This window comes from Salmo trutta, chromosome 4 (assembly GCF_901001165.1).
Source record: "Salmo trutta chromosome 4, fSalTru1.1, whole genome shotgun sequence".
Taxonomy (NCBI): domain Eukaryota; kingdom Metazoa; phylum Chordata; class Actinopteri; order Salmoniformes; family Salmonidae; genus Salmo; species Salmo trutta.
In genome coordinates this window covers 52,504,854-52,529,449 of record NC_042960.1, presented here as the reverse complement: position 1 = coordinate 52,529,449, position 24,596 = coordinate 52,504,854, and the positions used below count along the sequence as shown (strand labels likewise).

The 24,596-nt window shown below is 42.2% G+C and overlaps 2 protein-coding genes across 3 annotated transcripts; one reads left to right on the top strand and one right to left on the bottom strand.

The window, feature by feature from the left end:
- Positions 1–1,152: 1,152 nt before the first annotated feature.
- LOC115192589 (hepatoma-derived growth factor-related protein 2) lies at positions 1,153–10,836 on the bottom strand. 2 transcript variants are annotated; one of them, XM_029751264.1, is made up of 16 exons: positions 10,586–10,836; positions 9,817–9,893; positions 8,999–9,137; positions 4,996–5,187; positions 4,759–4,878; positions 4,607–4,681; positions 4,282–4,468; positions 4,111–4,195; positions 3,715–3,994; positions 3,482–3,618; positions 3,311–3,378; positions 3,067–3,137; positions 2,796–2,897; positions 2,508–2,664; positions 2,183–2,303; positions 1,153–2,055 (listed from the first exon to the last, which is right to left on the bottom strand). In XM_029751264.1, the coding sequence occupies exons 1-16, from the start codon at positions 10,655–10,657 to the stop codon at positions 1,956–1,958; spliced, it is 1,983 nt and encodes a 660-aa protein (XP_029607124.1). In that variant the 5' UTR covers positions 10,658–10,836; the 3' UTR covers positions 1,153–1,955. The 2 variants fall into 2 exon arrangements, with proteins under 2 accessions (XP_029607124.1, XP_029607125.1); XM_029751265.1 differs by lacking the exon at positions 10,586–10,836 and adding an exon at positions 10,392–10,526.
- A 1,980-nt stretch (positions 10,837–12,816) lies between these two features.
- Positions 12,817–24,177, top strand: LOC115192588 (UBX domain-containing protein 6). Its single transcript, XM_029751263.1, has 11 exons — positions 12,817–13,008; positions 14,024–14,181; positions 17,505–17,569; positions 17,684–17,806; positions 17,987–18,084; positions 19,269–19,344; positions 20,016–20,100; positions 20,250–20,469; positions 21,160–21,290; positions 22,758–22,906; positions 23,024–24,177. Exons 1-11 carry the CDS (start codon positions 12,926–12,928, stop codon positions 23,147–23,149), a joined length of 1,314 nt encoding a protein of 437 aa, XP_029607123.1. The 5' UTR covers positions 12,817–12,925; the 3' UTR covers positions 23,150–24,177.
- The last annotated feature ends 419 nt before the right edge of the window (positions 24,178–24,596 follow it).

Below are 24,596 nucleotides of genomic sequence, written 5' to 3'. Positions count from 1 at the left end.
TCTCTGTACTTTTCTCCATTCATCTTTCCCTCGATCCTGACTAGTGTCTCATTCTCTGCCGCTGAAAAGCATCCCACAGCATGATGCTGCCATCACCATGCTTTAACGTAGGGATGGTGCCAGGTTTCCTCCAGACGTGACACTTGGCATTCAGGCCAAAGAGTTCAATCTTGGTTTCATCAAACCAGAGAATCTGTTTCTCATGGTTTGAGAGTCCTTTAGGTGCCTTTTGGAAAACTCCAAGTGGGCCGGCATGTGCCTTTTACTGAAGAGTGGCTTCCGTCTGGCCACTCCACCATAAAGGCTTGATTGGTGGAGTGCTGCAGAGATGGTTGTCCTTCTGGAAGGTTCTCATCTCCACAGGGGAACTCTACAGCTCTGTCAGTGTGACCATCGGGTTTTTGGTTTACTCCATGACCAATGCCCTTCTCCGATTGCTCAGTTTGGCTGTGCGGACAGCTTGAGGAAGAGTCTTGGTGGTTCCAAACTTCTTCCATTTAAGAATAATGGAAGCCACTGTGTTCTTGGGGACCTTCAATGCTGCAGACATTTTTTGGTACTCTTCCCCAGATCTGTTCCTCGAAACAATCCTGCCTCGACGCTCTATGGACAATTCCTTTGACCTCATGGCTTGGTTTTCGCTCTGACATGAACTGTCAACTGTGGGATCTTCTATAGACAGGTGTTTACCTTTCCAAATCATGTCCAATCAATTGAATTTACCAAAGGTGGACTCCAATCACGTTGTAGAAACATCTCAAGGATGACCAATCGAAACAGGATGCACCTGAGCTCAATTTGAATTTCATAGCTAAGGGTCTGAATACCTAGGTAAATAAGGTTATTTTATTTCTAAAAATCAGTTTCCGCTTTGCTATTATGGGGTAGTGTGTGTAGATTGAAAATATTTAATCAATTTTAGAGTAAGGCTGTAATGTAACAAAATGGGAAAAATGGGAAGGCGTCTGAATACTTTCCGAATGCACTCTTATTCACTGCAATTCCTCATCCCAAGCCTGGTTACAAGGGTTGTAATGTGTAGTTATTACACCAGTCACACCCCAACAAAACTGGATTTTTATTATGGGAATATGGGACTTCCATGAAGTACCATGTGATGACATGCTGCCTTTGATAACAGAAGTGTTCAGATTAGGACCACCATGCTTAGATTTTTATTCAACGATACAAATGATTTTACCAATTTACATAGCACTAAAAACACTTCCAAAGTATGTATGACAAGCAAATGCCAAATGGGCTCCAGCTACATGGGATATGGACAACTTGTGATTAAGATGATATTGTTCACTCTGTACACAATGTATATTATCCCATTCAATAGGCAAGTTATTGAAAGCAGATGGAGAAGACACGATGACAGGGCAAATAAATCAAAAGTTGTTGCAATATCAGAAAACATACTTGTTATAAAAAAGTAGGTGGACCTTAGTTGGAAAACATGTGATTATGTTCAATGGCTTTAGATTTTCATGGTGAGACTGAATTAATAAGAAATGACCAGATAAAAAGAAAAATATTCATAACCAACGGTCAAGACACCCATACTTGTCCAACACACATTAGCCTTTTCTAGGTTCTCTATCAGCTCCAATATTTTTCTCAAAGCCAACAGAAGCCTTGAATCACGTGACATGCAATTACTGCAGAACATTCATCACAAGGCTCCTCTTTTCCCCCTAAATTTCCTGTTAGAAGTGCTAAAAATGGAATCTCTCAATATACATACAATATGAAAGACCAAAGTTAGAGTTCACGTGGGAGAATAATAAAGCAAAGTAGCTTTGTGGGGGGGAAGAGATTGGGGACAGGCCAAGGTGTCGTATAAAAGGAAAAATACAATTGTGAACAACAAAGTGGTCAGCACAGCGCCATGTGTCCAGGACGAGACTAATGAGCTGTTAGCTGTGTTAAACAATTGCGCTCCATTTTCTTCAGCTCTCTATTGCTGGCGGTTCAGTCTCTGCAGAGAGAGCGTGGTGCGTTTCATCATCAGTGTGCGTCTGCTGCTCAGCAGGACTATCAGGACTGGGCCTACCATGGAGAAGAGACAAGACTTCAGAACAAGAGCTACATATCTTTGTGATGGTGGCATGGTACCAATTAGCAGAGCAATATTACTATGGACAAGACCAAGATGTGACAGGAGAATATTATTTACCTGTTAGGGCTTGAAGCCATACGCTCATCATTCTCTTCCTGGACCGGTGATTTTGGGGTATCCTCTAACTCAGTACATTCCTTTTTCTGGACTTCTGATTCCCCATTCACAGGGATCACATCTGATAGCAAGTAATGCAAAATCAATATACTGGCTACAAATGATGGACCTTTCATTTCATTGTTAGCTACACACAGCAAAAGTCTGAATTAATATCATTTTTAAGAGGTGTAATATCCTGAGGAGGAAAATTAAGGAGAATGTGAGAACAGTAAAGAAGAAGTCCATCAGTTGTGATCGTAAAAGTATGGGCTGAGAGAATTACCAGAATGTTGTGTCTCTTTCCCATCCTCTTCCTGCTCTTTTCCCTCAGCTTTGTGTTTACTTGGCATTTCAGACTTGACCACAAACTGACCCTTTAACTTATTGTAGACCTGGCTGGCCTTTTCCATAACGGCACTGCTTGCCTTGTATCGACGGATCTACAGTAAGACAAACATCAATCAGAACAACAGCGTGGTTCACAAGGGCCAGAAAAACAAGAGAGATAATGAAATGTACACAGCGGCTCTATAAAGTTCACTTTCATTAAGGGGTTCAGACGGAAAGGCACCTTTTTAAGTGTGGCGATAACATCAGAGTTCTTCTGCAGGATGTGGCTGGTGACCGGCACAGCCTCGAGCTCTGCCAGGGCCAGTAGACAGCGCTCTATGTCCTGCAGAGCAGACATAACATGATAGAATACCACAATGTGCAAGTAACCCTTAATTGGTAAACAAAACAATTATATACCTCATGCCACTTGTCATGCTGCTTGTAAAATCCCAACTATGTGATAATAACTTTTCTGTTGGCAATGAATGGAGCCCCTTATGTTTACTCACTGGGTTGTCCACTTTCAGCGCAAACTTGATGTCCGTGTGCAGCTTCTGCAGCTTTTCGTCTGGAGTTGGCTCTGTGTGCAGACACAAAAAGACAAGGAGTAAGGACATGAAAAGTTGATATTATCTGGCTCTGGCACTGTATCGGACCAACCGTTTGTCACAATATGAGACTATGCTAATGAGTTTCCCATATGCATGCTTTCCAAATGGACACCGTAAATTGGGAGTAACATTGAGCTTTGACCTTTTTTCTTCTCTACTTTCCTCTCGGGAGGTCTCTCGGGTTTGCGTTTGGGCTTGTCAGGCTTGGACCTGAGGGAGAGAGCTCAGTGATCTGTGTGCATTTATATTTAATGAAGATATCTAATGTGATCTGTACTCTAATCTTTTGTCTGGTTCAGCCATGTGCATTTACCTCCCTCTGGGCCTCTCTTCTGACCGCTGGGCTCGCTTTTCCTTCACTTCTTTCTCCTTTTTGCCTTTACCATGATCCCTCTCTTTCTTTGTTCTCCCTTTCTTCTGGTTGTCTGAACGCTTTGCAGATTTTTTCACCTGATTATGGTTAAATACAATGTTCAACAAATCTATTCTAGATAATACAAAAACAAACAAATGTCCACTCTTTAAACAGTCTTCCATGCTAGTTACCTCAGGTCCAGAGTCAGAGTCGGAGGGGGCGGGGATGGGTGGCGGTGGGGGTTTCTTGGACTTCTTCAGTGGGTGATCATCTACACCCTCATCTGAGCTGTTTTCACCACTGCTCTTTCCCTTCTCCTTGTCCTTCTTTCTCTGCTCATCTTCTTCCTTCTCCCTCTCCCGATACTTGAGGATCTCCTCTGCCTGCTCCTTCTTCCGCCGTTCCTCCAGCTCTTTCCGACGCTCCTCATCTCTCTTTTTCCAGTCACTGACGCGGTCAGGCTCACTGTCGCTATAGTACACAGTATAGGATATCATTCATAATGTACTAATTTATTGATACAAGTCATTTATAAATGTATTAACATAGCACACAACCAATGTGGAACAGACTAGAGCCATGCTAACCTGTCGCTGTCAGAGGAAGACGCTGGTGCTCTAGCCTGGGCAGCTTTGGGTTTCCGTCCACCCCGAGGCTTTGGCAGAGGCTTCTCTGATTGGGACAAATGGCAAAGAGGGTTATGCAGTGACAAATACAGTTATCATACACTGTGTAATACCAGACATTACAGCTCTCACCTTTCTTGCGCGCTTGAGGGGCCTTCCGTGGAGGTGGTTGTGGCTCTGAGTCAGAGTCGGATTTGGAGCCAGACTGAGATTCGGATCCAGACAGAGCAGGCCGTGGCTTCTCATCTTCTGAGTCACTGCCCCCTTTCTTCTTGTCCGACTGAGACCCAGAGTCAGAGTCTGAGTCAGACACCACCTTCTACACCAGCCCATAGAGAGAAACAGAGAGAGATAAAACACAATGAGAGAGCCAGCAGTCACTGTGAAACCACAAACAGTGCTTTATCTACTCAGCTCCAAGGGCTGTTTGACACCTGAAGGGCGTCCCTTTCCTCACCTTCTTCCCTTTGCCACCTCCAGCCTTCTTCCCACTGCCACGGCCTGCTGCCGCCTTCTTCTCTGGGGTGAAGTCCTACAGGGGCAAACAAACAAGACCCCATCAATTAATATTCTCATGCTAGTGTACAACGTGTGCTTGTGTCAACTGACCTGGTCACTGTTCTTTCCAGAGTCTGAGTCAGAAGGGGAAGGGTCTGGCTCAGAGGGTGAGCCACTCTCCTCGCCATCCCTGTCACTGGACGAACCCCGGGCCTTCTTCACAGGGGGGCGCTGAATGAGAGATAGAACAGAGATGTTATATTATAACAGAGGCACATCTAAGCAACCACAGTTTTGTTCGGAGGGCATTAAAATCCTGAAACACTAAAATTATAATTTCGCAATCACCTTGGCAGCTTGGGCCTTCCTCTTGACCCCTCCTCCACCACTGCCGCCACCACCTCCTCGATCCTCACTTCCTGAGTCAGAATCTACCTCACTTCCTGAATCTGCCTTACTGGGCACCACTGCTTCCTTGTCATCCTCTGCATCACTTCCTGCTGCATCGTCATTAGCGTCACTGCCAGACGAGCTGGCAGGCTATGGTGTGAATGGAGAGATGAATCAAATCAATGTTTATCCCATGTATAGGATACAGCATGTGTAAACAGGACAGTGAAAAGCTTAATTGCAAGCCCTCCTCATCAATGCAGAAATACTAAGTCATATAAAAGAAATAAACCATTATGAATAAGATTCAAACACACACACACGGTTGGTACCAGTACTGACATCAATGTCAGGAGTACTGGTGACAGTTGAGGAAAAGCTATATAAATGAGGTAAAGAATAAAAAATGTATATGTGTAAACAGGTTAAAGGGACTGAGCAGAAAAGATAAAAAGAATAGTAGCAGTGAGTATGGTGACTGTATGTGTGGTTGTGTGTAGTTTGCAAGTGTCAGTCAGGGATGCAAACTGGTGTGGGCCCAAAAGGGTGACAAATGGTGTTTGCACAGAAACGCGCAAAAAAAATCAATGCGAAGTGCAAGAACGTTTGCTTATCTTCAGAGAATAACAAGTACATGATACACATTTGAAAATAGTGTCCTGGGGTAGAGTTAGGCTCTTTTGTCTGGGTTTAAGGTTTATCATGACATGTAATGATAATCTTAGTCTCCCCAGACAGGAATACATCAGTCTTCAATGCACCCGACCTGACAAGTTGTTCTATAGAGGTGCATAAAGAAAAGTAAAACACAAATCCTGTCTCACATCTAATACATTGCAAGGTGCTTTCAGTGTTAAAATACAATAACTTATATACATAAACACAATTACACAGGGCTCTAATCTGACATTGTTTACAAGGAGTACTTGAGCGCAATGAAAGTATTTGAAGAAGAGTATTTTAATAAGAAATTACTAAAGGTTACTGAATAAAAAGGTTTTTGGAATGTTCTAAGCCCAATAAGGCACAGTGGCAAGAAAAAGTATGAACCCGTTGGAATTACCTGGATTTCTACATAAATTGGTCATAAAATGTTCTGATCATCTCAGTCACAACAAGACACAGTCTGCTTAACCTAATAACAAACTATTATAAATGTTCATGACTTTATTGAATCCAGTGTAAACATTCACAGTGCAGGGTAGAAAAACTGAACCTTTGCATTTAATAACTGGTTGGCAGCAATAACCTCAACTAAACATTTTCGGTAGTTACGGATCAGACCTGCACAACGGTCAGAAGGAATTTTGGACCATTCCTCTTTACAAAACTGTTTCAGTTCAGCAATATTCTTAGGATGTCTGGTGTGAACTGCTCTCGAGGTCAGGCCACAGCATCTCAAATCGGGTTGAGGTCAGGACTCTGACTGGGCCACTCCAGTAGGTGTATTTTCTTCTGTTGAAGCCATTCGGTTGTTGATTTACTTCTGTGTTTTGGGTAATTGTCCTGTTGCATCACCCAACTTCTGTTGAGCTTCAATTGGCAGACAGATCGCCTAACATTCTCCTGCAAAATGTCTTGATAAACATGAGAATTCATTTTTCTGTCAATGATCGCAAGCTGTCCAGGCCTAAACCATGATGCTCCCTCCACCATACTTTACAGTTGGGATGAGGTTTTAATATTGGTGTGCTGTACCTTTTTCTCACCACACATAGTGTTGTGTGTTCCCTCCAAACAACTCAACTGTAGTTTAATCTGTCCACAGAATATTTGGACAGTAGCGCTGTGGAACATCCAGGTGCACTTTTGCGAACTTCAGACATGCAATGTTTTTTTGGACAGCAGTGGCTTCTTCCGTGATGTCCTCCCATAAACACCATTCTTGTTTAGTGTTTTACGTATCGTGGACTCGTCAACAGAGATGTTAGCATGTTCCAGAGATTTATGTAAGTCTTTAGCTGACACTCTAGGATTCTTCTTAACCTCATTGAGCATTCTGCACTGTGCTCTTGCAGTCATCTTTGCAGGACGGCCACTCCTAGGGAGAGTAGCAACAGTGCTGAACTTTCTCCATATATAGACAATTTGTCTTACCGTGGACTGATGAACATGAAGGCTTTTAGAGATACTTTTGTAACCCTTTCCAGCTTTGTGCAAGTCAACAAATCTTAATCTTAGGTCTTCTAAGATCTCTTTTGTTCGAGGCATGGTTCACATCAGACAATGCTTCTTGTGAATTGCAAACTCACATTTTGAAAGTGTTTTTTATATTGCAGGGCAGCTCTAAACAACATCTCCATTCTCATCTCATTGATTGGACTCCAAGTTTGCCGACTCCTGACTCCAATTAGCTTTCACATACTTTTTCCAACCTACACTGAATGTTTAAATGACTTATTCAATATAGACAAGAAAAATACAATAATTTGTGTTATTAGTTTAAGCACACTGTCTATTGTTGTGACTGTGAAGATCAGATCACATTTTTTGACCAATTCTTGTAGAAATCCAGGTTATTCCAAAGGGTTTACATACTTTCTTGCAACTGTACACTCAAATAGGAGTCAGTTAAGTGAGACAAAAATGTTCAGCTGCCACTTTAAGGGCGGGAGGTTCTCATGGTAACAGTGGAGAATCTCAGACATCTCGCAGTTGCATCAATTGCAAACTGACATTGAAAAATAACCTAGTCTGTGAACGAAAGGATGTAAATAGGCAAGAAAGCCTCCAGTATTTATGCTGCAGTAGTTTGTGTGTCGGGGGCTAGGGTCAATCTGTTATATCTGGAGAATTTCTCCTGTCTTATTCGGTGTCCTATGTGAATTTAAGTATGCTCTCTCTAATTCTCTCTTTTTTCTTTCTCTCTCAGAGGACCTGAGCCCTCCTTGGGACCCTCGGACTCCTTGCTGTCCCCAGTCCACCTGACCGTACTGCTGCTCCCGTTTCAACTGTTTTGCCTGCGGCTATGGAACCCTGACCTGTTCACCGGACGTGCTACCTGACCCAGACCTGCTGTTTTCAACTCTCTAGAGACAGCAGGAGCGGTAGAGATACTCTGAATGATCGGCTATGAAAAGCCAACTGGTGCTGACCTGTTGCACCCTCGACAACCACTGTGATTATTATTATTTGACCCTGCTGGTCATCTATGAACATCTTGGCCATGTTCTGTTATAATCTCCACCCGCCACAGCCAGAAGAGGACTAGCCACCCCTCACAGCCTGGTTCCGCTCTTAGTTTCTTCCTAGGTTCTGGCCTTTCTAGGGAGTTTTTCCGTGCTTCTACACCTGCATTGCTTGCTGTTTGGGGTTTTAGGCTGGGTTTCTGTACAGCACTTTGTGACATTGGCTGATGTAAGAAGGTCTTTATAAATAAATTTGATATGAAACAAGGTCAAAGTCACACTTTAGTAGACTTTCTGGTAAATCCGGTCAACTTCTATGCCTGTATTCTTCTAAAATGTTTATCTATGAGAAACAACCTTTAGATCCACACGATTCACGTGGATGGCCTATTTTGAGAACCAAATGGCGAATATCGCCGAAAAGCGATGAGTCTGCTACCCTGGTCAGTGTATGTGTGTATAGTCAGTTCAGATATTCCATGGGTGATTAGTTGTTCATCAGTCGTATTGCTTGGAGGACGAAGCTGTCTCAGACCCTGTTGGTCTGAGACCTAATGCTCCGTTACCGCTTATAAGTGATTGTTGAAGAACATGTGATACAGAGTGCTGACCGAGCAGATAATTCCACCAACAGGGAGCTGCATGGTACTGTAACTTGGCCAATCTATCACATCCTAAACTGAGACCTGAGGCACTTTTTAGGGGAATGAGTCACTGATCTAAATGGATCTCAGTGCACAGCAAGAGAGAAACCAGGGGTAACAGCACTCAGTTGTAGCTGGTCAGTATTAGAGAAACGGTATTGAGTTGGACTTCTGATAAGATGTACTTACTGCAGGAGCACTGTAGGAGGCGTGAGGGTTGTTCTGGATTTCCCACAAGCCCTCGTTGAAGCCCTTTCTTTTATTAGGTTTTCCAAAGCGCTCACTGTGCTTCTCATAGGCAAAAAGGTCCTTTGGTGCAAGGAATGCTCTGAGGAAGAGAGAGCATGATTTGATAACATTACTTTATATTGCGATAGTAATTACGAGACTATAATTCTGAGTCACTAAATTAAAAAGCCAATACCTGGCGCAGACAAACTCCATGCTTACCGGGTAGATGACACAGAGTTTCTAGATTGACCCTAGCCCCCGCATGATGTGAAAGCCATGAACTGGCAACAAACTACAGTACTGACAGTTATTTTGCCACCTAGTGGTGGTTTAAGAATAGTCCATCTGCCATCGTGCAAAACTACTGCTGTACGACCAAAACACTAAACTTCACACACACACACACACACACACACACAAATTGACCTAGATCACTTAAGACATAAACCAGTAATGAAAAACTCATGAATGGGTTTCAAAAGTTTAAAATAAGTTAAAGAAAATATAGTGCATCAACAAACATGGAGGACACATCACAGAAATATGAGTGTCGATACTTCAAGTAAACATACAACACATTAGGTAGCTGGGGACAACAGGATAAACAGAACCAGCTGGAAAAGAAATACAAATCAAAATTTATTTTTTGCATCAATCTCTCTCTCTATATATAACTGATCTAATAAAGGACAATGGTGAATGTAGTATACCACAGTTTCAAGTCCATCCTGAGATTCCCATCCTGCTATTCTAAATCAAACAGACACAGCACTTACGTTTCATGGGTCCCAAAGAAGAAGATAGGGATTTTATTGGGAGGGGGTTTCACTGCCCCATCTGCAACATCCTCAATCTAGAAGAACGAGAACCACACAACAAAAACAAAAGTGTGAGAGACATCCAAACTAGGTACAGGAGAGAATATATATTCACTGCTCTATGTAGTCTGATCCTCAAGTCAAGTTGGGAAAATTAGGAAAAGAAGGTTGGAAATAAGTAGACAATATTGTGGCCTTGTCTGAACCCTTCACTCCAGACAGACACCTTGATTGGTACAATCTGTTGAATTTTCAAATAACAGTCAAAAATCCTGGGAAGAGGTGAACACATCAAAGTCATTTCCAGAAAACCAAATATTTGTGTTTACTGTACCAAAAATCACCTGATTAGTTAACAACTATAGCTAGGATTTTATTTTACAGGGCAGCGAGTCTGCAAATCAAACATTTCATCTTCAATCAACGCACACCAAAAAGCACAGTACAGCTAGCTACTTAGCACTGCCTGGTTGGACAAAATACATGTACACAACACAAACATGAACGCCATTCTCAAAGTAGCCTGGTTATACTTTGCATAAAAACGATCCAGCAACAAACATTTTGCAAACAGAATGGTAGGACAACAAAGCAATTCTATATTTCCAAGCACGAGGCAAGGCTAGCTGGCTATAATATTAGCTATGTCAGTCATTGCCAAGGATGCACAGCAAAACTCCAGCGTCCCCTCCGCCCACCCGCTTCTCTCTGGCTGCTGCTAGTTTACCCTGGCTGGCCAGTGGGGGTACCCCTTCATTTTGGCGAAGACCAGGTCTCCGGGTTGAAAATTGTGCGGCATTGTTCTGCCCCTCTGTGCAGCCTTTTCTTTCTTCTTTAGCTAACACTGGAGGTCTTTGTGCGTTGCTTCTTGGCCGTTTTCAAGCCGACAAAACCTGCAAAACGATAAAGTTAGCTAGATAGCAAGCTAGCTTCTCAATAACGCGAGATGAGGCGGTTAGCTTCACAAGAATAGCTTCCGCTAACCGTGATTATCAGAGCGGAAATCCCTCCTACTAGCCACTATAATTGGTTAAATTTTTTGTCAATCCATTCTTCAAACCAATCATATTCTACTATATGTACACTATAAATTCGATATCGTTTTCCTAAGTTGACTGGCTACTAATTAGGAAATGCATACTAACATCAATACAAAATGTTTAGAATAGAAACCAAACATTTCTTTAGCGTGTCTTTACCAACAGATTGACAAAAATATAAAAATTAACAATCGTCCGCAGTCATACAGCGAATATATGCCACCCCTAAGCGCACAGAGCTGGATGATATTTTGTATTTATTTATTTAACCTTTATTTAAAAACGACGCTGGTCCAATTGTGCGCCACCCTATGGGACTCCCAATCACGGCCAGTTGTGATACAGCCTGGAATCAAACCAGGGTCTGTAGTGACACCGCCAGCACTGAGATGCAGTGCCTTAGACTGCCTCGCCACTCCGGAGCCCAATATTGCCAAAATCTATATTATGATAAACTTAACAATAAGCACCACAGATTTTTTATTTATTTACTACTAGTTTGATTGTTGTAGCCATAAGTTTTACCATTAACAATAACCCATATTAGCAAACCCATTTCATTTAACCCATTTAATTGGCTCCCGATTGGCGCAGCGGTCTAAGACACTGCATCTCAGTGCTAGAGGCGTCACTACAGACCCTGGTTCAATCCTGGGCTGTATCACAAGCGGTATGATCGGGAGTCCCATAGGGCGGCACACAATTGTCCCAGTGTCGTTAGGGTAGGGTAGGGTCTGGCCAGGGTAGGACGTCATTATAAAATAAGAATTTGTTCTTAACTTAATTTTTTTATTTCACCTTTATTTAACCAGGTAGGCCAGTTGAGAACAAGTTCTCATTTACAACTGCGATCTGGCCAAGATAAAGCAAAGCAGTGCAACACAAACAACAACACAGAGTTACACATGGAATAAACAAACATACAGTCAATAATACAATAGAAAAATCTATATAGTGTGTGCAAATGAGGAAGGATAAGGGAGGGAAGGCAAAAAATAGGCCATAGTGGTGAAATAATTACAATATAGCAATTAAACACTGGAGTGACAGATGTGCAGAAGATGAATGTTCAAGTAGAGATACTGGGGTGCAAAGGAGCAAAATAAATAAATAAATACAGTATGGGGATGAGGTAGTTGGATGGGCTATTTACAGATGGGCTATGTACAGGTGCAGTGATCTGTGAGCTGCTCTGACAGCTGGTGCTTAAAGCTAATGAGGGAGATATGAGTCTCCAGCTTCAGTGATTTTTGCAGTTTGTTCCAGTCATTGGCAGCAGAGAACTGTAAGGAAAGGTGGCCCACGGAGGAATTGGCTTTGGGGTGACCAGTGAGTGCACGGGTTGGTGCTGCTATGTTGACCAGTTAACTGACTTGCCTAGTCAAATAAAGGTTACAAAAATGTACTTACAATTGAGAACAAATTCTTATTTACAATGACGGCCTACCCCGGCCAAACCCTATGGGACTCCCGATCACCCCGGTTGTGATACAGCTCGGGATCGAACCAGAGATACAGTGCCTTAGACCACGTCGCCACTTGGGATATCGTAATGAACGATATCAGAAATGCTCACGATAGGTGTTCGGCCTCCAAATTATCGGTTTATTTTTCCAGTTCTAACACACGTTTAATTGAATGTTACACTGGTATTGGTGACCATTTAAAAATGTCTACCTCCATTTCATATAGGTTTAAAATAATAATCTAAAATGTTTACAAAATACGTTTTAATTTGTGCTAAGCCAGCTCTTAATACAAGTTAATTTATTTTATGATACTTATTATTGTCAATTATTAATTTCAGGATTAATGTATTTCATTGGAACACAGCATCCTGATTGTACATCCTCCAGACCACAAGAGGCTGATGTACACAATTTACCATTAATAAATGACACACCCGTTTCCGGTCCACTTCCGCCCTTGCATTTTGATGGCAACAATTTACTAAGCTTTCTCACCTCAGCGCACCTATTGACCTGTGCTGTATTCCCAGGCTATTTTACTGTGATAAACAGTAAACAATGAAGAAATTTTTCGAGGATATGAAGAAAGATTTAAAATTCAAGTCAGCTGGGCCAGGAAAGAAACTCACAGAAGACGCTAGGTAAACAAACTTTGCGAGCTAACGATAGCTGCTATGCTGTTGTCAGTTCTTAGTTAATATAATTGACAGTTATATGGTATGTCTAATTCGTAGAGTTGCGTTCACCGGGCCTTGACCTCACCCGTGACTTGGATGGGCTCCGTTGTTTACTTTTCTAATGTTCAGGACAGGGTGAACCTAGTTCTCAAACTCCAGTCGGCATTCTGCCTTCTCCCTAGTTTTCCCGAAAGTTTCAACGTTTAGAATGGTCAATAATCTCTTGCGATAAGGCTTTCGAAACATATGACCCTAATCTTTCGTCACCGACAAATAATCTTTCATATATATATATATATATATATATATATATATATATATATATATATATATATATATATTCTTACTGTAGGAGTTTTACTCATCCATACAGCTATGGGTGCCTCCATTCAAAGAAACTACACTTCCCGAGTTAAGCTTACACACAGGTGTCGGAGCACGCTAATTAGCACAGGTGGTAGCCTCTGGTCTTCCTTCGGTTTTCCGTTAACAAGCGATGTAACATGGAGATATGGCCGTGTGGGATCACTAACCCTATCAAATGTTTATCAATTTAACCCAGCGATTCCCAAACTCAGTGCACGTTTTGGTTTTTGCCCTAACACTACAAAGCTGATTCAAGTAATCAAAGCTTCATGATTAGTTGATTACTTGAATCAGCTGTGTAGTGTTTGGGCAAAAACCAAAACGTGCAGCGAGTTGGGAAACCCAGATTTGAACTTTTTCTTAAGTTATTTCTTGCTTATATGAAAAATAAAGTCTTATGTTTACAAAACTGTACTGCAAGCGACAGGTGTTAACGTTCAGACTGAGCAAAGGGGCCCATATAGAAGACATCTTCGTCCAATGACTCTTTTTGTCTAATGTAATAGAACAGAGTCATGATCAAAGACTAGGGTGCAACCCCTTGTGAGTGTAGATAGCTATAAAACTTTATACATCACATCTTGCAGCCAAATGTTGAATGTGTCCTATGCAGCTCCAAGCCCCAAGTGGTGCAGAGCAGTGGCCCTGCCAAGCCCTGTTATGCTGCTCCTACTGAAGGAGCTCAGAAGGCAGGGGCTGCAGCCTTGGCCAGGATCGAGGGGCAGCCACGCCCCCGGGTACAAAACTCACAGGATGTCATCCGGCTCCAGGGTGAGCTAGATACCTACACTACCGGTCAAAAGTTTTAAAACACCTACTCATTCAAGGGTTTTTCTTTATTTTTAATATTTTCTACAGTGTAGAATAATAGTGAAGACATCAAAACTATGAATAACACATATGGAATAATGTAGTAACCAAAAAAGTGATACACAAATGAAAATATATTTGAGATTCTTCAAAGCAGCCACCCTTTGCCTTGACAGTTTTGCACACACTTGGCATTCTCTCAACCAGCTTCACCTGGAATGCTTTTCCAACATTCTTGAAGGAGTTTCCACATATGCTGAGCACTTGTTGGCTACTTTTCTGTCACTCCGCGGTCCAACTTATCCCAGGTCGGGGGATTGTGGCGGTCAGGTCATCTGATTCAGCACTCCATCACTCCTTCGTGAAATAGCCCTTACATAGCCGGGAGGGGTCATTGTCCTGTTGAAAAACAAATTATAGTCCCACTAAGCCCAAACCAGATGGGATGGCGTATTGCTGCAGAATGCTGTGGTAGCCATGCTGTTAGTGTGCCTTGAATTCTAAATCACAGACGATGTCACCAGCAAAGCACCCCCACACCATCACACCTCCTCCATGCTTTACGGTGGGAAATACACAAGCGGAGATCATCCATTCACCTACACCGCGTCTCACAAAGTCATGGCAGTTGGAACCAAAAATCAAAAATTTGGACTCCAAACCAAAGGACCAATTTCCACCGGTCTAAAATCCATTGCTCATGTTTCTTGGCCCGAGCAAGTCTCTTCTTATTATTTTTTTTATTCCACTGTTATTTAACCAGGTAGGCCAGTTGAGAACAAGTTCTCATTTACAACTGCGACCTGGCCAAGATAAAGCAAAGCAGTGTGACACAAACAACGCAGTTACACATGGAATAAACAAAAGTACAGTCAATAACACAATAGAAAATCTATATACAGTGTGTGCAAATTAAGTAAGATTAGGGAGGTAAGGCAATAAATAGGCCATAGTGGTGAAATAATTACAATATAGCAATTAAACGCTGGAGTGATAGATGTGCAGAAGATGAATGTGCAAGTAGAGATACTGGGGTGCAAAGGAGCAAAAAAACTATATGGGGATGGGTGGGCTATTTACAGATGGGTGGGCTATTTACAGATGGGCTATGTACAGGTGCAATAATCTGTAAGCTGCTCTGACAGCTGATGCTTAAAGTGAGTGAGGAAGATATGAGTCTCCAGCTTCAGTGATTTTTGCAGTTCGTTCCAGTCATTGGCAGCAGAGAACTGTATGGAAAGGAGGCCCACGGAGGAGTTGGCTTTGGGGGTGATCAGTGAAATATACCTGCTGGAGCGCGTGCTGCTATGGTGACCAGTGAGCTGAGATAAGGCGGGGCTTTACATAGCAAAGACTTATAGATGACCTGGAGCCAGTGGGTTTGGCGACGAATATGAAGCGAGGGCCAGCCAACGAGAGCATACAGGTCGCAGTGGTGGGTAGCATATGGGGCTTTGTTGACAAAACGGACGGCACTGTGATAGACTGCATTCAAATTGCTGAGTAGGGTGTTGGAAGGTATTTTGTAAATTACATCGTCAAGGATCGGTAGGATAGTCAGTTTTACAAGGGTATGTTTGGCAGCATGAGTGAAGGATGCTTTGTTACGAAATAGGAAGCCGATTCTAGATTTAATTTTGAATTGGAGATGCTTAATGTGAGTCTGGAAGGAGCGTTTACAGTCTAACCAGACACCTAGGTATTTGTAGTTGTCCACATATTTTAAGTCAGTACTGTCCAGAGTAGTGATGCTAGAAGGGCGGGCAGGTGTGGGCAGCGATCGGCAGATGAGCATGCATTTACTTTTACTTGCATTTAAGAGCAGTTGGAGGCCACGGAAGGAGAGTTGTTTGGCATTGAAGCTTGTCTGGAGGTTTGTTAACACAGTGTCCAAAGAAGGGCCAGAAGTATACAGAATGGTGTCGTCTGCGTAGAGGTGGATCAGAGAATCACTAGCAGCATGAGCGACATCATTGATGTATACAGAGAAGAGTCGGCCTGAGAATTGAACCCTGTGGCACCCCATAGAGACTGCCAGAGGTCCGGACAACAGGCCTTCCGATTTAACACACTGAACTCTATCAGAGAAGTAGTTGGTGAACCAGGCGAGGCAGTCATTTGAGAAACCAAGGTTGTTGAGTCTGCCGATAAGAATGCAGTGATTGACAGAGTCGAAAGCCTTGGCCAGGTCGATGAATACAGCTGCACAGTATTGTCTTTTGTTGATGGTGGTTATTATATTGTTTAAGACCTTGAGCGTGGCTGAGGTGCACCCATGACCAGCTCGGAAGCCAGATTGCATAGCGGACAAGGTACGGTGGGATACGAAATGGTCGGTGATCTGTTTAACTTGGCTTTCGAAGACCTTAGAAAGGCAGGGTGTTCTTTAGTAGTGGTTTCTTTGCAGCAATTCAACCATGAAGGCCTGATTCAGTCTCTGAACAGTTGATGTTGAGATGTGTCTGTTACTTGAACTCTGAGGTATTTATTTGGGCTGCAATTTCTGAGGCTGGTAACTCTAATGAATTTATTCTCTGCAGCAGAGGTAACTCTGGGTCTTCCATTCCTGTGGCGGTCCTCATGAGAGACAGTTTCATCATAGCGCTTGATGGTTTTTGCGACTGCACTTGAAGAAACTTTCAAGGTTCTTGAAATGTTTCGTACTGACTGACCTTCATGTCTTAAAGTAATGATGGACTGTTGTTTCTCTTTGCTTATTTGAGCTGTTCTTGCCATAATATGGGCCTACTCTTTTACTAAATAGGGCTATCTTCTGTACCACCCCTACCTTGTCACAACACAACTGATTGATTCAAACGCATTAAGAAGGAAAGAAATTCCACAAATTAACTTTTAACAAGGAACACCCATTAATTGAATTGCATTCCAGGTGACTACCCCATGAAGCTGGTTGAGAGAATGCCAAGCGTCTGCAAAGCTGTCAAGGCAAAGGGTGGCTACTTTGAAGAATCTCAAATATAAAATAGATTTTGATTTGTTTAACACATTTTTTGGGGGGTTACTACATGATTCCATATGTGTTATTTCATAGTTGTGGTGCCTTCACTATTATTCAACAATGTAGAAAATAGTACAAATAAAGAAAAACTGAATGAGCAGGTGTTCTAAAACCTTTGACTGGTAGTGCATGCATCCAAGAACTGCTACTTAATGACTGATGATGTTGTCAAGACTGTGCAGGTGTTTCACAGCAGTATTCAGAAATAAATAATCAGAAATAAAGAATTGGGTTGTGGGTAATGGTCTTTAATAATTTTTCACAGTGAAAAGAGAGCTTGAGGCAGAAGCTGCAGCAGTAGCTGAGAAGGAAAAGACAACAGCTGTTGAGGCAAGGAATACATTAAATCAATTAACTTTCCTTTACTGTTGCTCACAAAGAAATTATTTGTGCAACGACTGCCATCGTCTGTCATTTATCGCTAGTATATGTAATCTTTTACAGGGCTCCAATGTTAAGGATTTGGCATTTCTCTCAGTAACAGGTGTGTATTTCACCTGTCCGCTTACTGGAGCCACCTTAACTAAGAGCGAGAGAGATGTGCACATTAAAGAGGCCATTTTCATGGTAGGTCCGGAAGTGATTCTCATTTTTAAAGTCGTATGATATCATGATATCAAAATCAGATCATGATAATTATGCTATGAAGTATTGATGTAAAAAATCTTAGCAGTAATTTGCCACAAACCATCCTTTTTTATTAGTATGGTCCTGACTACACATGATTAACCTCGTCTTGTCCAACAGCGGTTTGAAGAGGATGCAGTGGAGGCTTCCATTATGATGGTTCATACCTTCAACAAGGACAGGGAGAAAGTCAAGGCTGCAGTGGACATCATAAGCAAGTGAGAAACATGGAGGGGGATGGAACTGTCCTATAATTAAGCAATAAGGCACGAGGGGGTGTGTTATAACCAATATACCACGGCTAAGGGCTGTTCTTATGCACGACCTAATGCGGAGTGCCTGGATACAGCCCTTAGCCGTGGTATATTGGCCATATATCACAAACCCTGGAGGTGCCATATTGCTATTATAAACTGGTTAAATTTTGTCATACCCGTGGTATACGGTCTAATATACCACGACTGTCAGCCAATCAGCATTCAGGGCTCGAACCACCCAGTTTAGAATGTGTGATATACACTCAGTGGCCAGTTTTTTTTTTTTTTTTTTTTTTTAGGTACACCCATCTAGTACTGGGTTGGTCCCCCCCCTTTGCCTCCATAACAACCTGAATTCTTCGGGGCATGGAAACGTTGCTCAATTGGTATCAAGGGACCTAATGTGTGCCAGGAAAACATTCTCCACACCATTACACCCACCAGCCTATACCGTTGACATCAGGCAGGATGGGGCCACGGACTCATGCTACTTATGACAAATCCTGACTCTGCAATCAGCATGATGCAACAGGAACCGGGATCCGTCGGACCAGGCAACGTTTATACACTCCTCAATTGTCCAGTGTTGGTGATCGCATCCCCACTGGTGCCACTTCTTCTTGTTTTTAGCTGATAGGAGTTGAACCCAGTGTGGTTGTCTGCTGCAGTAGCCAATCCATGACAAGGACTGACAAGTTGTGCATCCTAGATGTCGTTCTGCACACCACTGTTGTACTACGCTGTTATTTGCCTGTTTGTGGCCCGCCTGTTAGCTTGCACAATTATTTCCATGCTCCTTTGACCTTTCATCAACAAGCTGTTTTCGCCCACAGGATTGCTGCTGACTGGATGTTTCTTTTTTTCCCGCACCATTCTCTGTAAACCCTAGACACTGTATGTGAAAAGCCCAGGAGGCCATCCATTTTTGAGATACAGGATCTGGCGCGCCTGGCAATGACATTCATATCACACTCAAAGTTTCTTTATATAGCAGGCCACGCGACTTACTGTCTGTAGGAGCGAACCATTTGTGTGAACGGGGTGGTGTACGGAATAAACTGGCCACTGAGTGTACATTGTCACATTGACAAGAATTCACGCAAAGAGTGTCTTGACACCCCATAATTTTTTCCCGATCTTGTCAGGTACATTGAAAACATCTGTAAGAACCCGACAGAGGAGAAGTACAGGAAGATCAAACTCAGCAACAAGGTGTTCCAGGTATATTTGAGCAGTGGTGTAAAAATACTTTAGAGTACAACTTACGTAGTTTTTTAAAATCTGTACTTTACTAATATTTTTTTACAACTTTTACATAACTACATTCCTAAAGAAAATATTGTACTTTTTCTCCATACATTTTCCCTGTCAACCAAAAGTACTTGTTACATTTTGAATGCACTTATCAAGAGAACATGTGGTCATCCCTACTGCTTCTGATCTGGCGGACTCACTAAACGCATGCATTTTTTGTAAATAAAGTCCAAGTGTAGGATTGTGCCCTTCGCTATTCGTGAATTAAAAAAAACCAGAAAATGGTGCTGTCTGCTTGGAATTTTAAATTATTTATACTATATATATATTATTTATACTTTTATTTTTGGTACTTAAGTATATTTTAGCAATTACATTTACTTTTGATACTTAAATATATTTAAAACCAAATACTTTTAGACTTTTACTCAAGTAGTATTTTACTGGGTGACTTTCACTTTTACTTTAGTAATTTTCTATTAAGGTACAGTAGCTATACTTTTACTCAAGTATGAGACTTGGGTACTTTTTCCCACCACTGTATTTGAGACATGTGGAGGGTAATGTGAGACTCGATGTTTTCTATCGATGTGGTCCATTCACTGGTCTCTCCCTGTCTGATCTCTCTCTCTCCGTAGGAAAAGGTAAAGACTGTGGAGGGTAGTCGGGAGTTCTTGGAAGCTATGGGCTTTCAGAGCATCATGCTGGATGTGGAAGGACATGGTAAACCCATTCAAATGCAGTCTATACTTCCTATTGTCTGTGTGGCTTAGTATGCTTCTGCAGAGGCGTACTGTACTATAGGGGGTACCAGGGGTAAGTGGTTGGATTGCATTTGGGGAATTGATTAGCTGATTGTCTTCCTTTCCCAGAGGAGAGTGAGGAGTTCCTGGTGCTGATGGAGCATAACCCAGAATCCCTGGAGGTGATGAAGGAGAGTAGGGACCGGCTGCAGAGGGGAGAGCCAGTCAGAGCCCAGCTGGACCGCCAGCCCCAGGCCTTCAGACCCTCCCCCAACGCCATGCACTTCGAACTTCCCTCAGAGTTCTACAACCTCACTGCAGAAGAGCTCAAGAGGGAGCAGAAGCAAAAGTATGGACTCATACTTTAAAGCTGCAATATGTAATATTTGGGCAACCTGGCCAAATTCACATAGAAATGTGTGTTATAGATCTGTCATTCCCATTGAAAGCAAGTCTAAGAAACGGCAGACCTGTTCTATGTGAGCTATTTCTTTGCTGTGGCAGGGGTTATGGAAGCTGTAGGTAGGCACTGTGATTTGAGCTATTCGATTGGCCAGCGCAGTATGCTCACTCGATTTAGCCACAGCTCTCCCGGTCTGCCAGGTCGGCAAGTTTGTCTTTTCAGACGAATGGAATGGTTGAAAATGAGAACACTTTGTGAATCAAGTGTACCTACCACCAACCGCGCAACATGAAGAAAAAAAGGAACACAACCTTTATCGTTAGCTTTTCTACAGAAATGTTTGGTGATTGACCACTTGGTCACAATCGACCAGTTGGTGACCACTGCTCTACACTATACTTGTTTATTCACATAAACAGAAATGATTCGAACTATTAGAATTTTAGCAACCAGGAAATGGCAGAGTGATTTCTGCATCGTGCATCTTTAAGAGATGAATTTATTGTATAAAATGATTATTCTATTAGTGTTAGTAGGGTTCACTTGGTTAGTGCACATGACGTGTATTCTTGTTGGGGGGGTTTTCCAGTTATGACTTGTGTTAAGGTGCATTCTTGGTGGTTGTGTGATATTCAGGAACGAGGTGGTGGACAAAAACGCTATGCTGCGTACCAAGGCCATGCGGGAGAGAGAGGAGCAGAGGGAGAGGAGGAAGTACAATTACACCCTGCTGAGAGTACGACTGCCTGATGGAAACATACTGCAGGGTCTGTATCTGCCAACAAACACCTACTTTAATGTGATAAGCAGATGTATAAACAAGATATGAGCAAAGATGCTCGTTGACATGGATAGTCATTTGTATGTATATTTGGCAGTAGCATCTCAATTTGATTGCAGTGTTGAAGTCTGTCTCAACATACAGTTGAAGTCGGAAGTTTGCATATACTTAGGTTGGAGTCATTAACTTGTTTTTCAACCACTCTACATTTCTTGTTAACAAACTATAGTTTTGGCTAGTCGGTTAGGACATCTACTTTGTGCATAACACAAGTCATTTTTCCAACAATTGTTTACAGATTATTTCACTTATAATTCACTGTATCACAATTCCAGTGGGTCAGACGTTTACATACACTAAGTTGACTGTGCCTTTAAACAGCTTGGAAAATTCCAGAAAATGATGTCATGGCTTTAGAAGCTTCTGATTGACTCAAATGATGTCAATTAGCCTATTGGAGGTGTACCTGTGGAAGTATTTCAAGGCCGGCCTTCAAACTCAGTGCCTCTTTGCTTGACATCATGGGAAAATCAAAAGAAATCACAGAAAAAATTGTAGACCTACACAAGACTGGTTCATCCTTGAGAGCAATTTCCAAACGCCTGAAGGTACCACGTTCATCTGTACAAACAATAGTACGCAAGTATAAACAGGAGGAAAAAGGGGAAGGCTTGCAAGCCGAAGAACACCATCCCAACCGTGAAGCATGGGGGTGGCCGCATCATGTTGTGGGGGTGCTTTGGTGCAGGAGGGACTGGTGCACTTCACAAATTAGAATGCATCATGAGGAACAAAAATTATGTGGATATATTGAAGCAACATCTCAAGACATCCGTCAGGAAGTTCAAGCTTGGTCGCAAATGGGTCTTCCAAATGCACAATGACCCCAAGCATACTTCCAAAGATGTCGTCAAAATGGCTTAAGGACAACAAAGGCAAGGTATTGGAGTGGCCATCAAAGCCCTGACCTCAATCCCATAGAGAATTTGTGGGCAGAGCTGAAAATGCGTGTGCGAGCAAGGCCTACAAAACTGACTCAGTTACACCAGCTCTGTCAGGAGGAATGGGCCAAAATTCACCCAAGTTATTGTGGGAAGCTTGTGGAAGGCTACCCAAAACATTTGACCCAAGTTAAACAATTTAAAGGCAATGCTACCAAATACTAATTGAGTGTATGTAAACTTCTGACCCACTGGGAATGTGATGAAAGAAGTAAAAGCTGAAATAAATAATTCTCTGCTATTATTCTGACATTTCACATTCTTAAAATAAAGTGGTGATCCTAACTGACCTAAGACAGGGAATTTTTACTAGGTTTAAATGTCAGAAATTGTGAAACTGAATGTAAACTTCCGACTTCAACTGTATCTTACATCTTATAGTTGTATCCTCTTACCTTTACTCAACTTGTATTGGCTGGCTAATGGCTCTTATCACACATTATGCCCTTCAGGCACTTTCCTGGCATGGGACAAGGTGTCTGTGCTCTTCCAGTTTGTGCGGGACTCCCTGGTGGATGGCTGGCAGCCCTTTGAACTGGTGGCGCCTGGAGGACACAAACTCCAGGAGGACCAAGAGGTGGCCCTGAATGAATGTAGCCTGGTAAGCAGAGACGCACAGTATTGTCACAAATGTAAATGTCAGGCAAAATAAACAATTCCATCCATTTACTTTTGTTGTACAAAGGGAAGGTTCTGACTGTCTGTCTGTCTCTTGGAGGTCCCTGCGGTTCTTCTGATGTTTTCCTGGGATGCTGCAGTGCAAGCGGACATTGCGGCTGGCGGTGGAAAGAGCCCTGCACTCCTCAAGCCAGAGCTACTGGAGAATATTCAGACACTTAGCTGAGCAGAAGCTGTGCTTGTCCCTGGGTCTCCTACCCCTCCCAGGTTGGAGATGACACCTTCATCCCCAAACCACATTTAAGGCTGTAGAAATAACTACTAATCCATTAAAGGACGAGAGATGGGGAGGGGGAAGAGACAAACGCCATGCAGTGTTTCTTGTATTGTACCCTGACTATAGGATGACTGTGAAATGGCTCCCTTACACCTACGGTTAGGCAATCAGTCACCTTAGCATGGTATGAGACCCCATTCTGCTCTGCTCCAACATAAATCCTGCTTTTACAACAAAAATTCAGATATACAGTTCTAGCTTTATGTGAGTGGTGGACCACACTGCTTGTCTAGTGGTTAGGATTCAGTAGCTGTTTTTTGTGAGCCAGACCAGCTGTGGACTACAATGTATGATAGTTATTGGTTAAGCCATTTTATTTAAGATGGAGCCTGTAATATTGTATTTGAGATTAGTAGCACTTTAAGGTTGCAGCAGCAAACATGTCAAATTATACCTTAAGTGAAGGTTACTGGACAGAGCTGATGTTAGAAGCTCCCTTTGAATAGGAGGGCAAAAGGGTTTTGTCAAAGCAGTTACAACTTGGCTAATTTCATTAGATTTCTCTAAATTGTCAGCAACATGGAAATCTGTTTGATAGAGGCGGTTTCTTTTGTACTGTATGTAATCAACACTTGAGACCAACAATGAGCTGAGGTTTGTCCCCAAGTCTTGATCCAGTGCTGGCTGGGATGACAATCTACCTCTCCTCACAGCATCTGTGTAACCTGTGCACTGCACGCAGGCAGCCATAACTTCCCCAATGTTTCAGTTCAGACATGAACAGCAACACTAGTCATCTCATCACAGCTTGTCTCTGTTGATCTATGTACCAAGATGTAAATGTTTTCCGAACCTTGTTTAGGAATCACTTAAATGAAGGTAATGCTCTAAGTATCAAAGCTGAATCATGTGTTTTGCTTTTTATCTTTCGCCAATATATGCACATGTTAATGTTTAAATATTGCTTTATTTAAAGACAAAGTGTGAGACCTTTAATCATACCTGAAAACTGGGACAGGAAAACATTCTGAATGTCTCTGCCGTTTGCCTTTCATTTTTCAGTGGTGATGTTTTTAATAATAGCTGACCATTTACTATTCCACCTCTAAACCATTATTAAGAACACAAAATAGGCACTGTTTAGCAGCCTGAAAAACAGCACCTGCCATATTGAAACCCATTAACAAACCATACAAGGATGAGTGGTGGGATGTTGATAAATGTATCCAGATAAGACGGGGGGAACAAGGCATATAAAAGTGCAGTACATTTAATTCAACCAGGTCAAGTATTTAAAAAAAAAAAAATGCATTATATATATACACAGTCAAGTTTGGGCACACTCATTCCACGGTTTTTATTTTTACTACATTGTACTATGAAATAACACATGGAA

Excerpts from the sequence above, each read along its gene's own strand:
- LOC115192588 (XM_029751263.1), top strand. The coding sequence starts at position 12,926 with ATGAAGAAATTTTTCGAGGATATGAAGAAAGATTTAAAATTCAAGTCA. Across the intron at positions 18,085-19,268 it reads GCAGTGGACATCATAAGCAA|GTACATTGAAAACATCTGTA; the intron begins GTGAGAAACATG and ends CGATCTTGTCAG. Across the intron at positions 19,345-20,015 it reads TCAGCAACAAGGTGTTCCAG|GAAAAGGTAAAGACTGTGGA; the intron begins GTATATTTGAGC and ends CTCTCTCCGTAG.
- LOC115192589 (XM_029751264.1), bottom strand. The coding sequence starts at position 10,657 with ATGCCGCACAATTTTCAACCCGGAGACCTGGTCTTCGCCAAAATGAAG. Across the intron at positions 4,469-4,606 it reads GAGGTGGCAAAGGGAAGAAG|AAGGTGGTGTCTGACTCAGA; the intron begins GTGAGGAAAGGG and ends GGGCTGGTGTAG. Across the intron at positions 3,379-3,481 it reads GAAGAGAGGCCCAGAGGGAG|GTCCAAGCCTGACAAGCCCA; the intron begins GTAAATGCACAT and ends TCTCTCCCTCAG.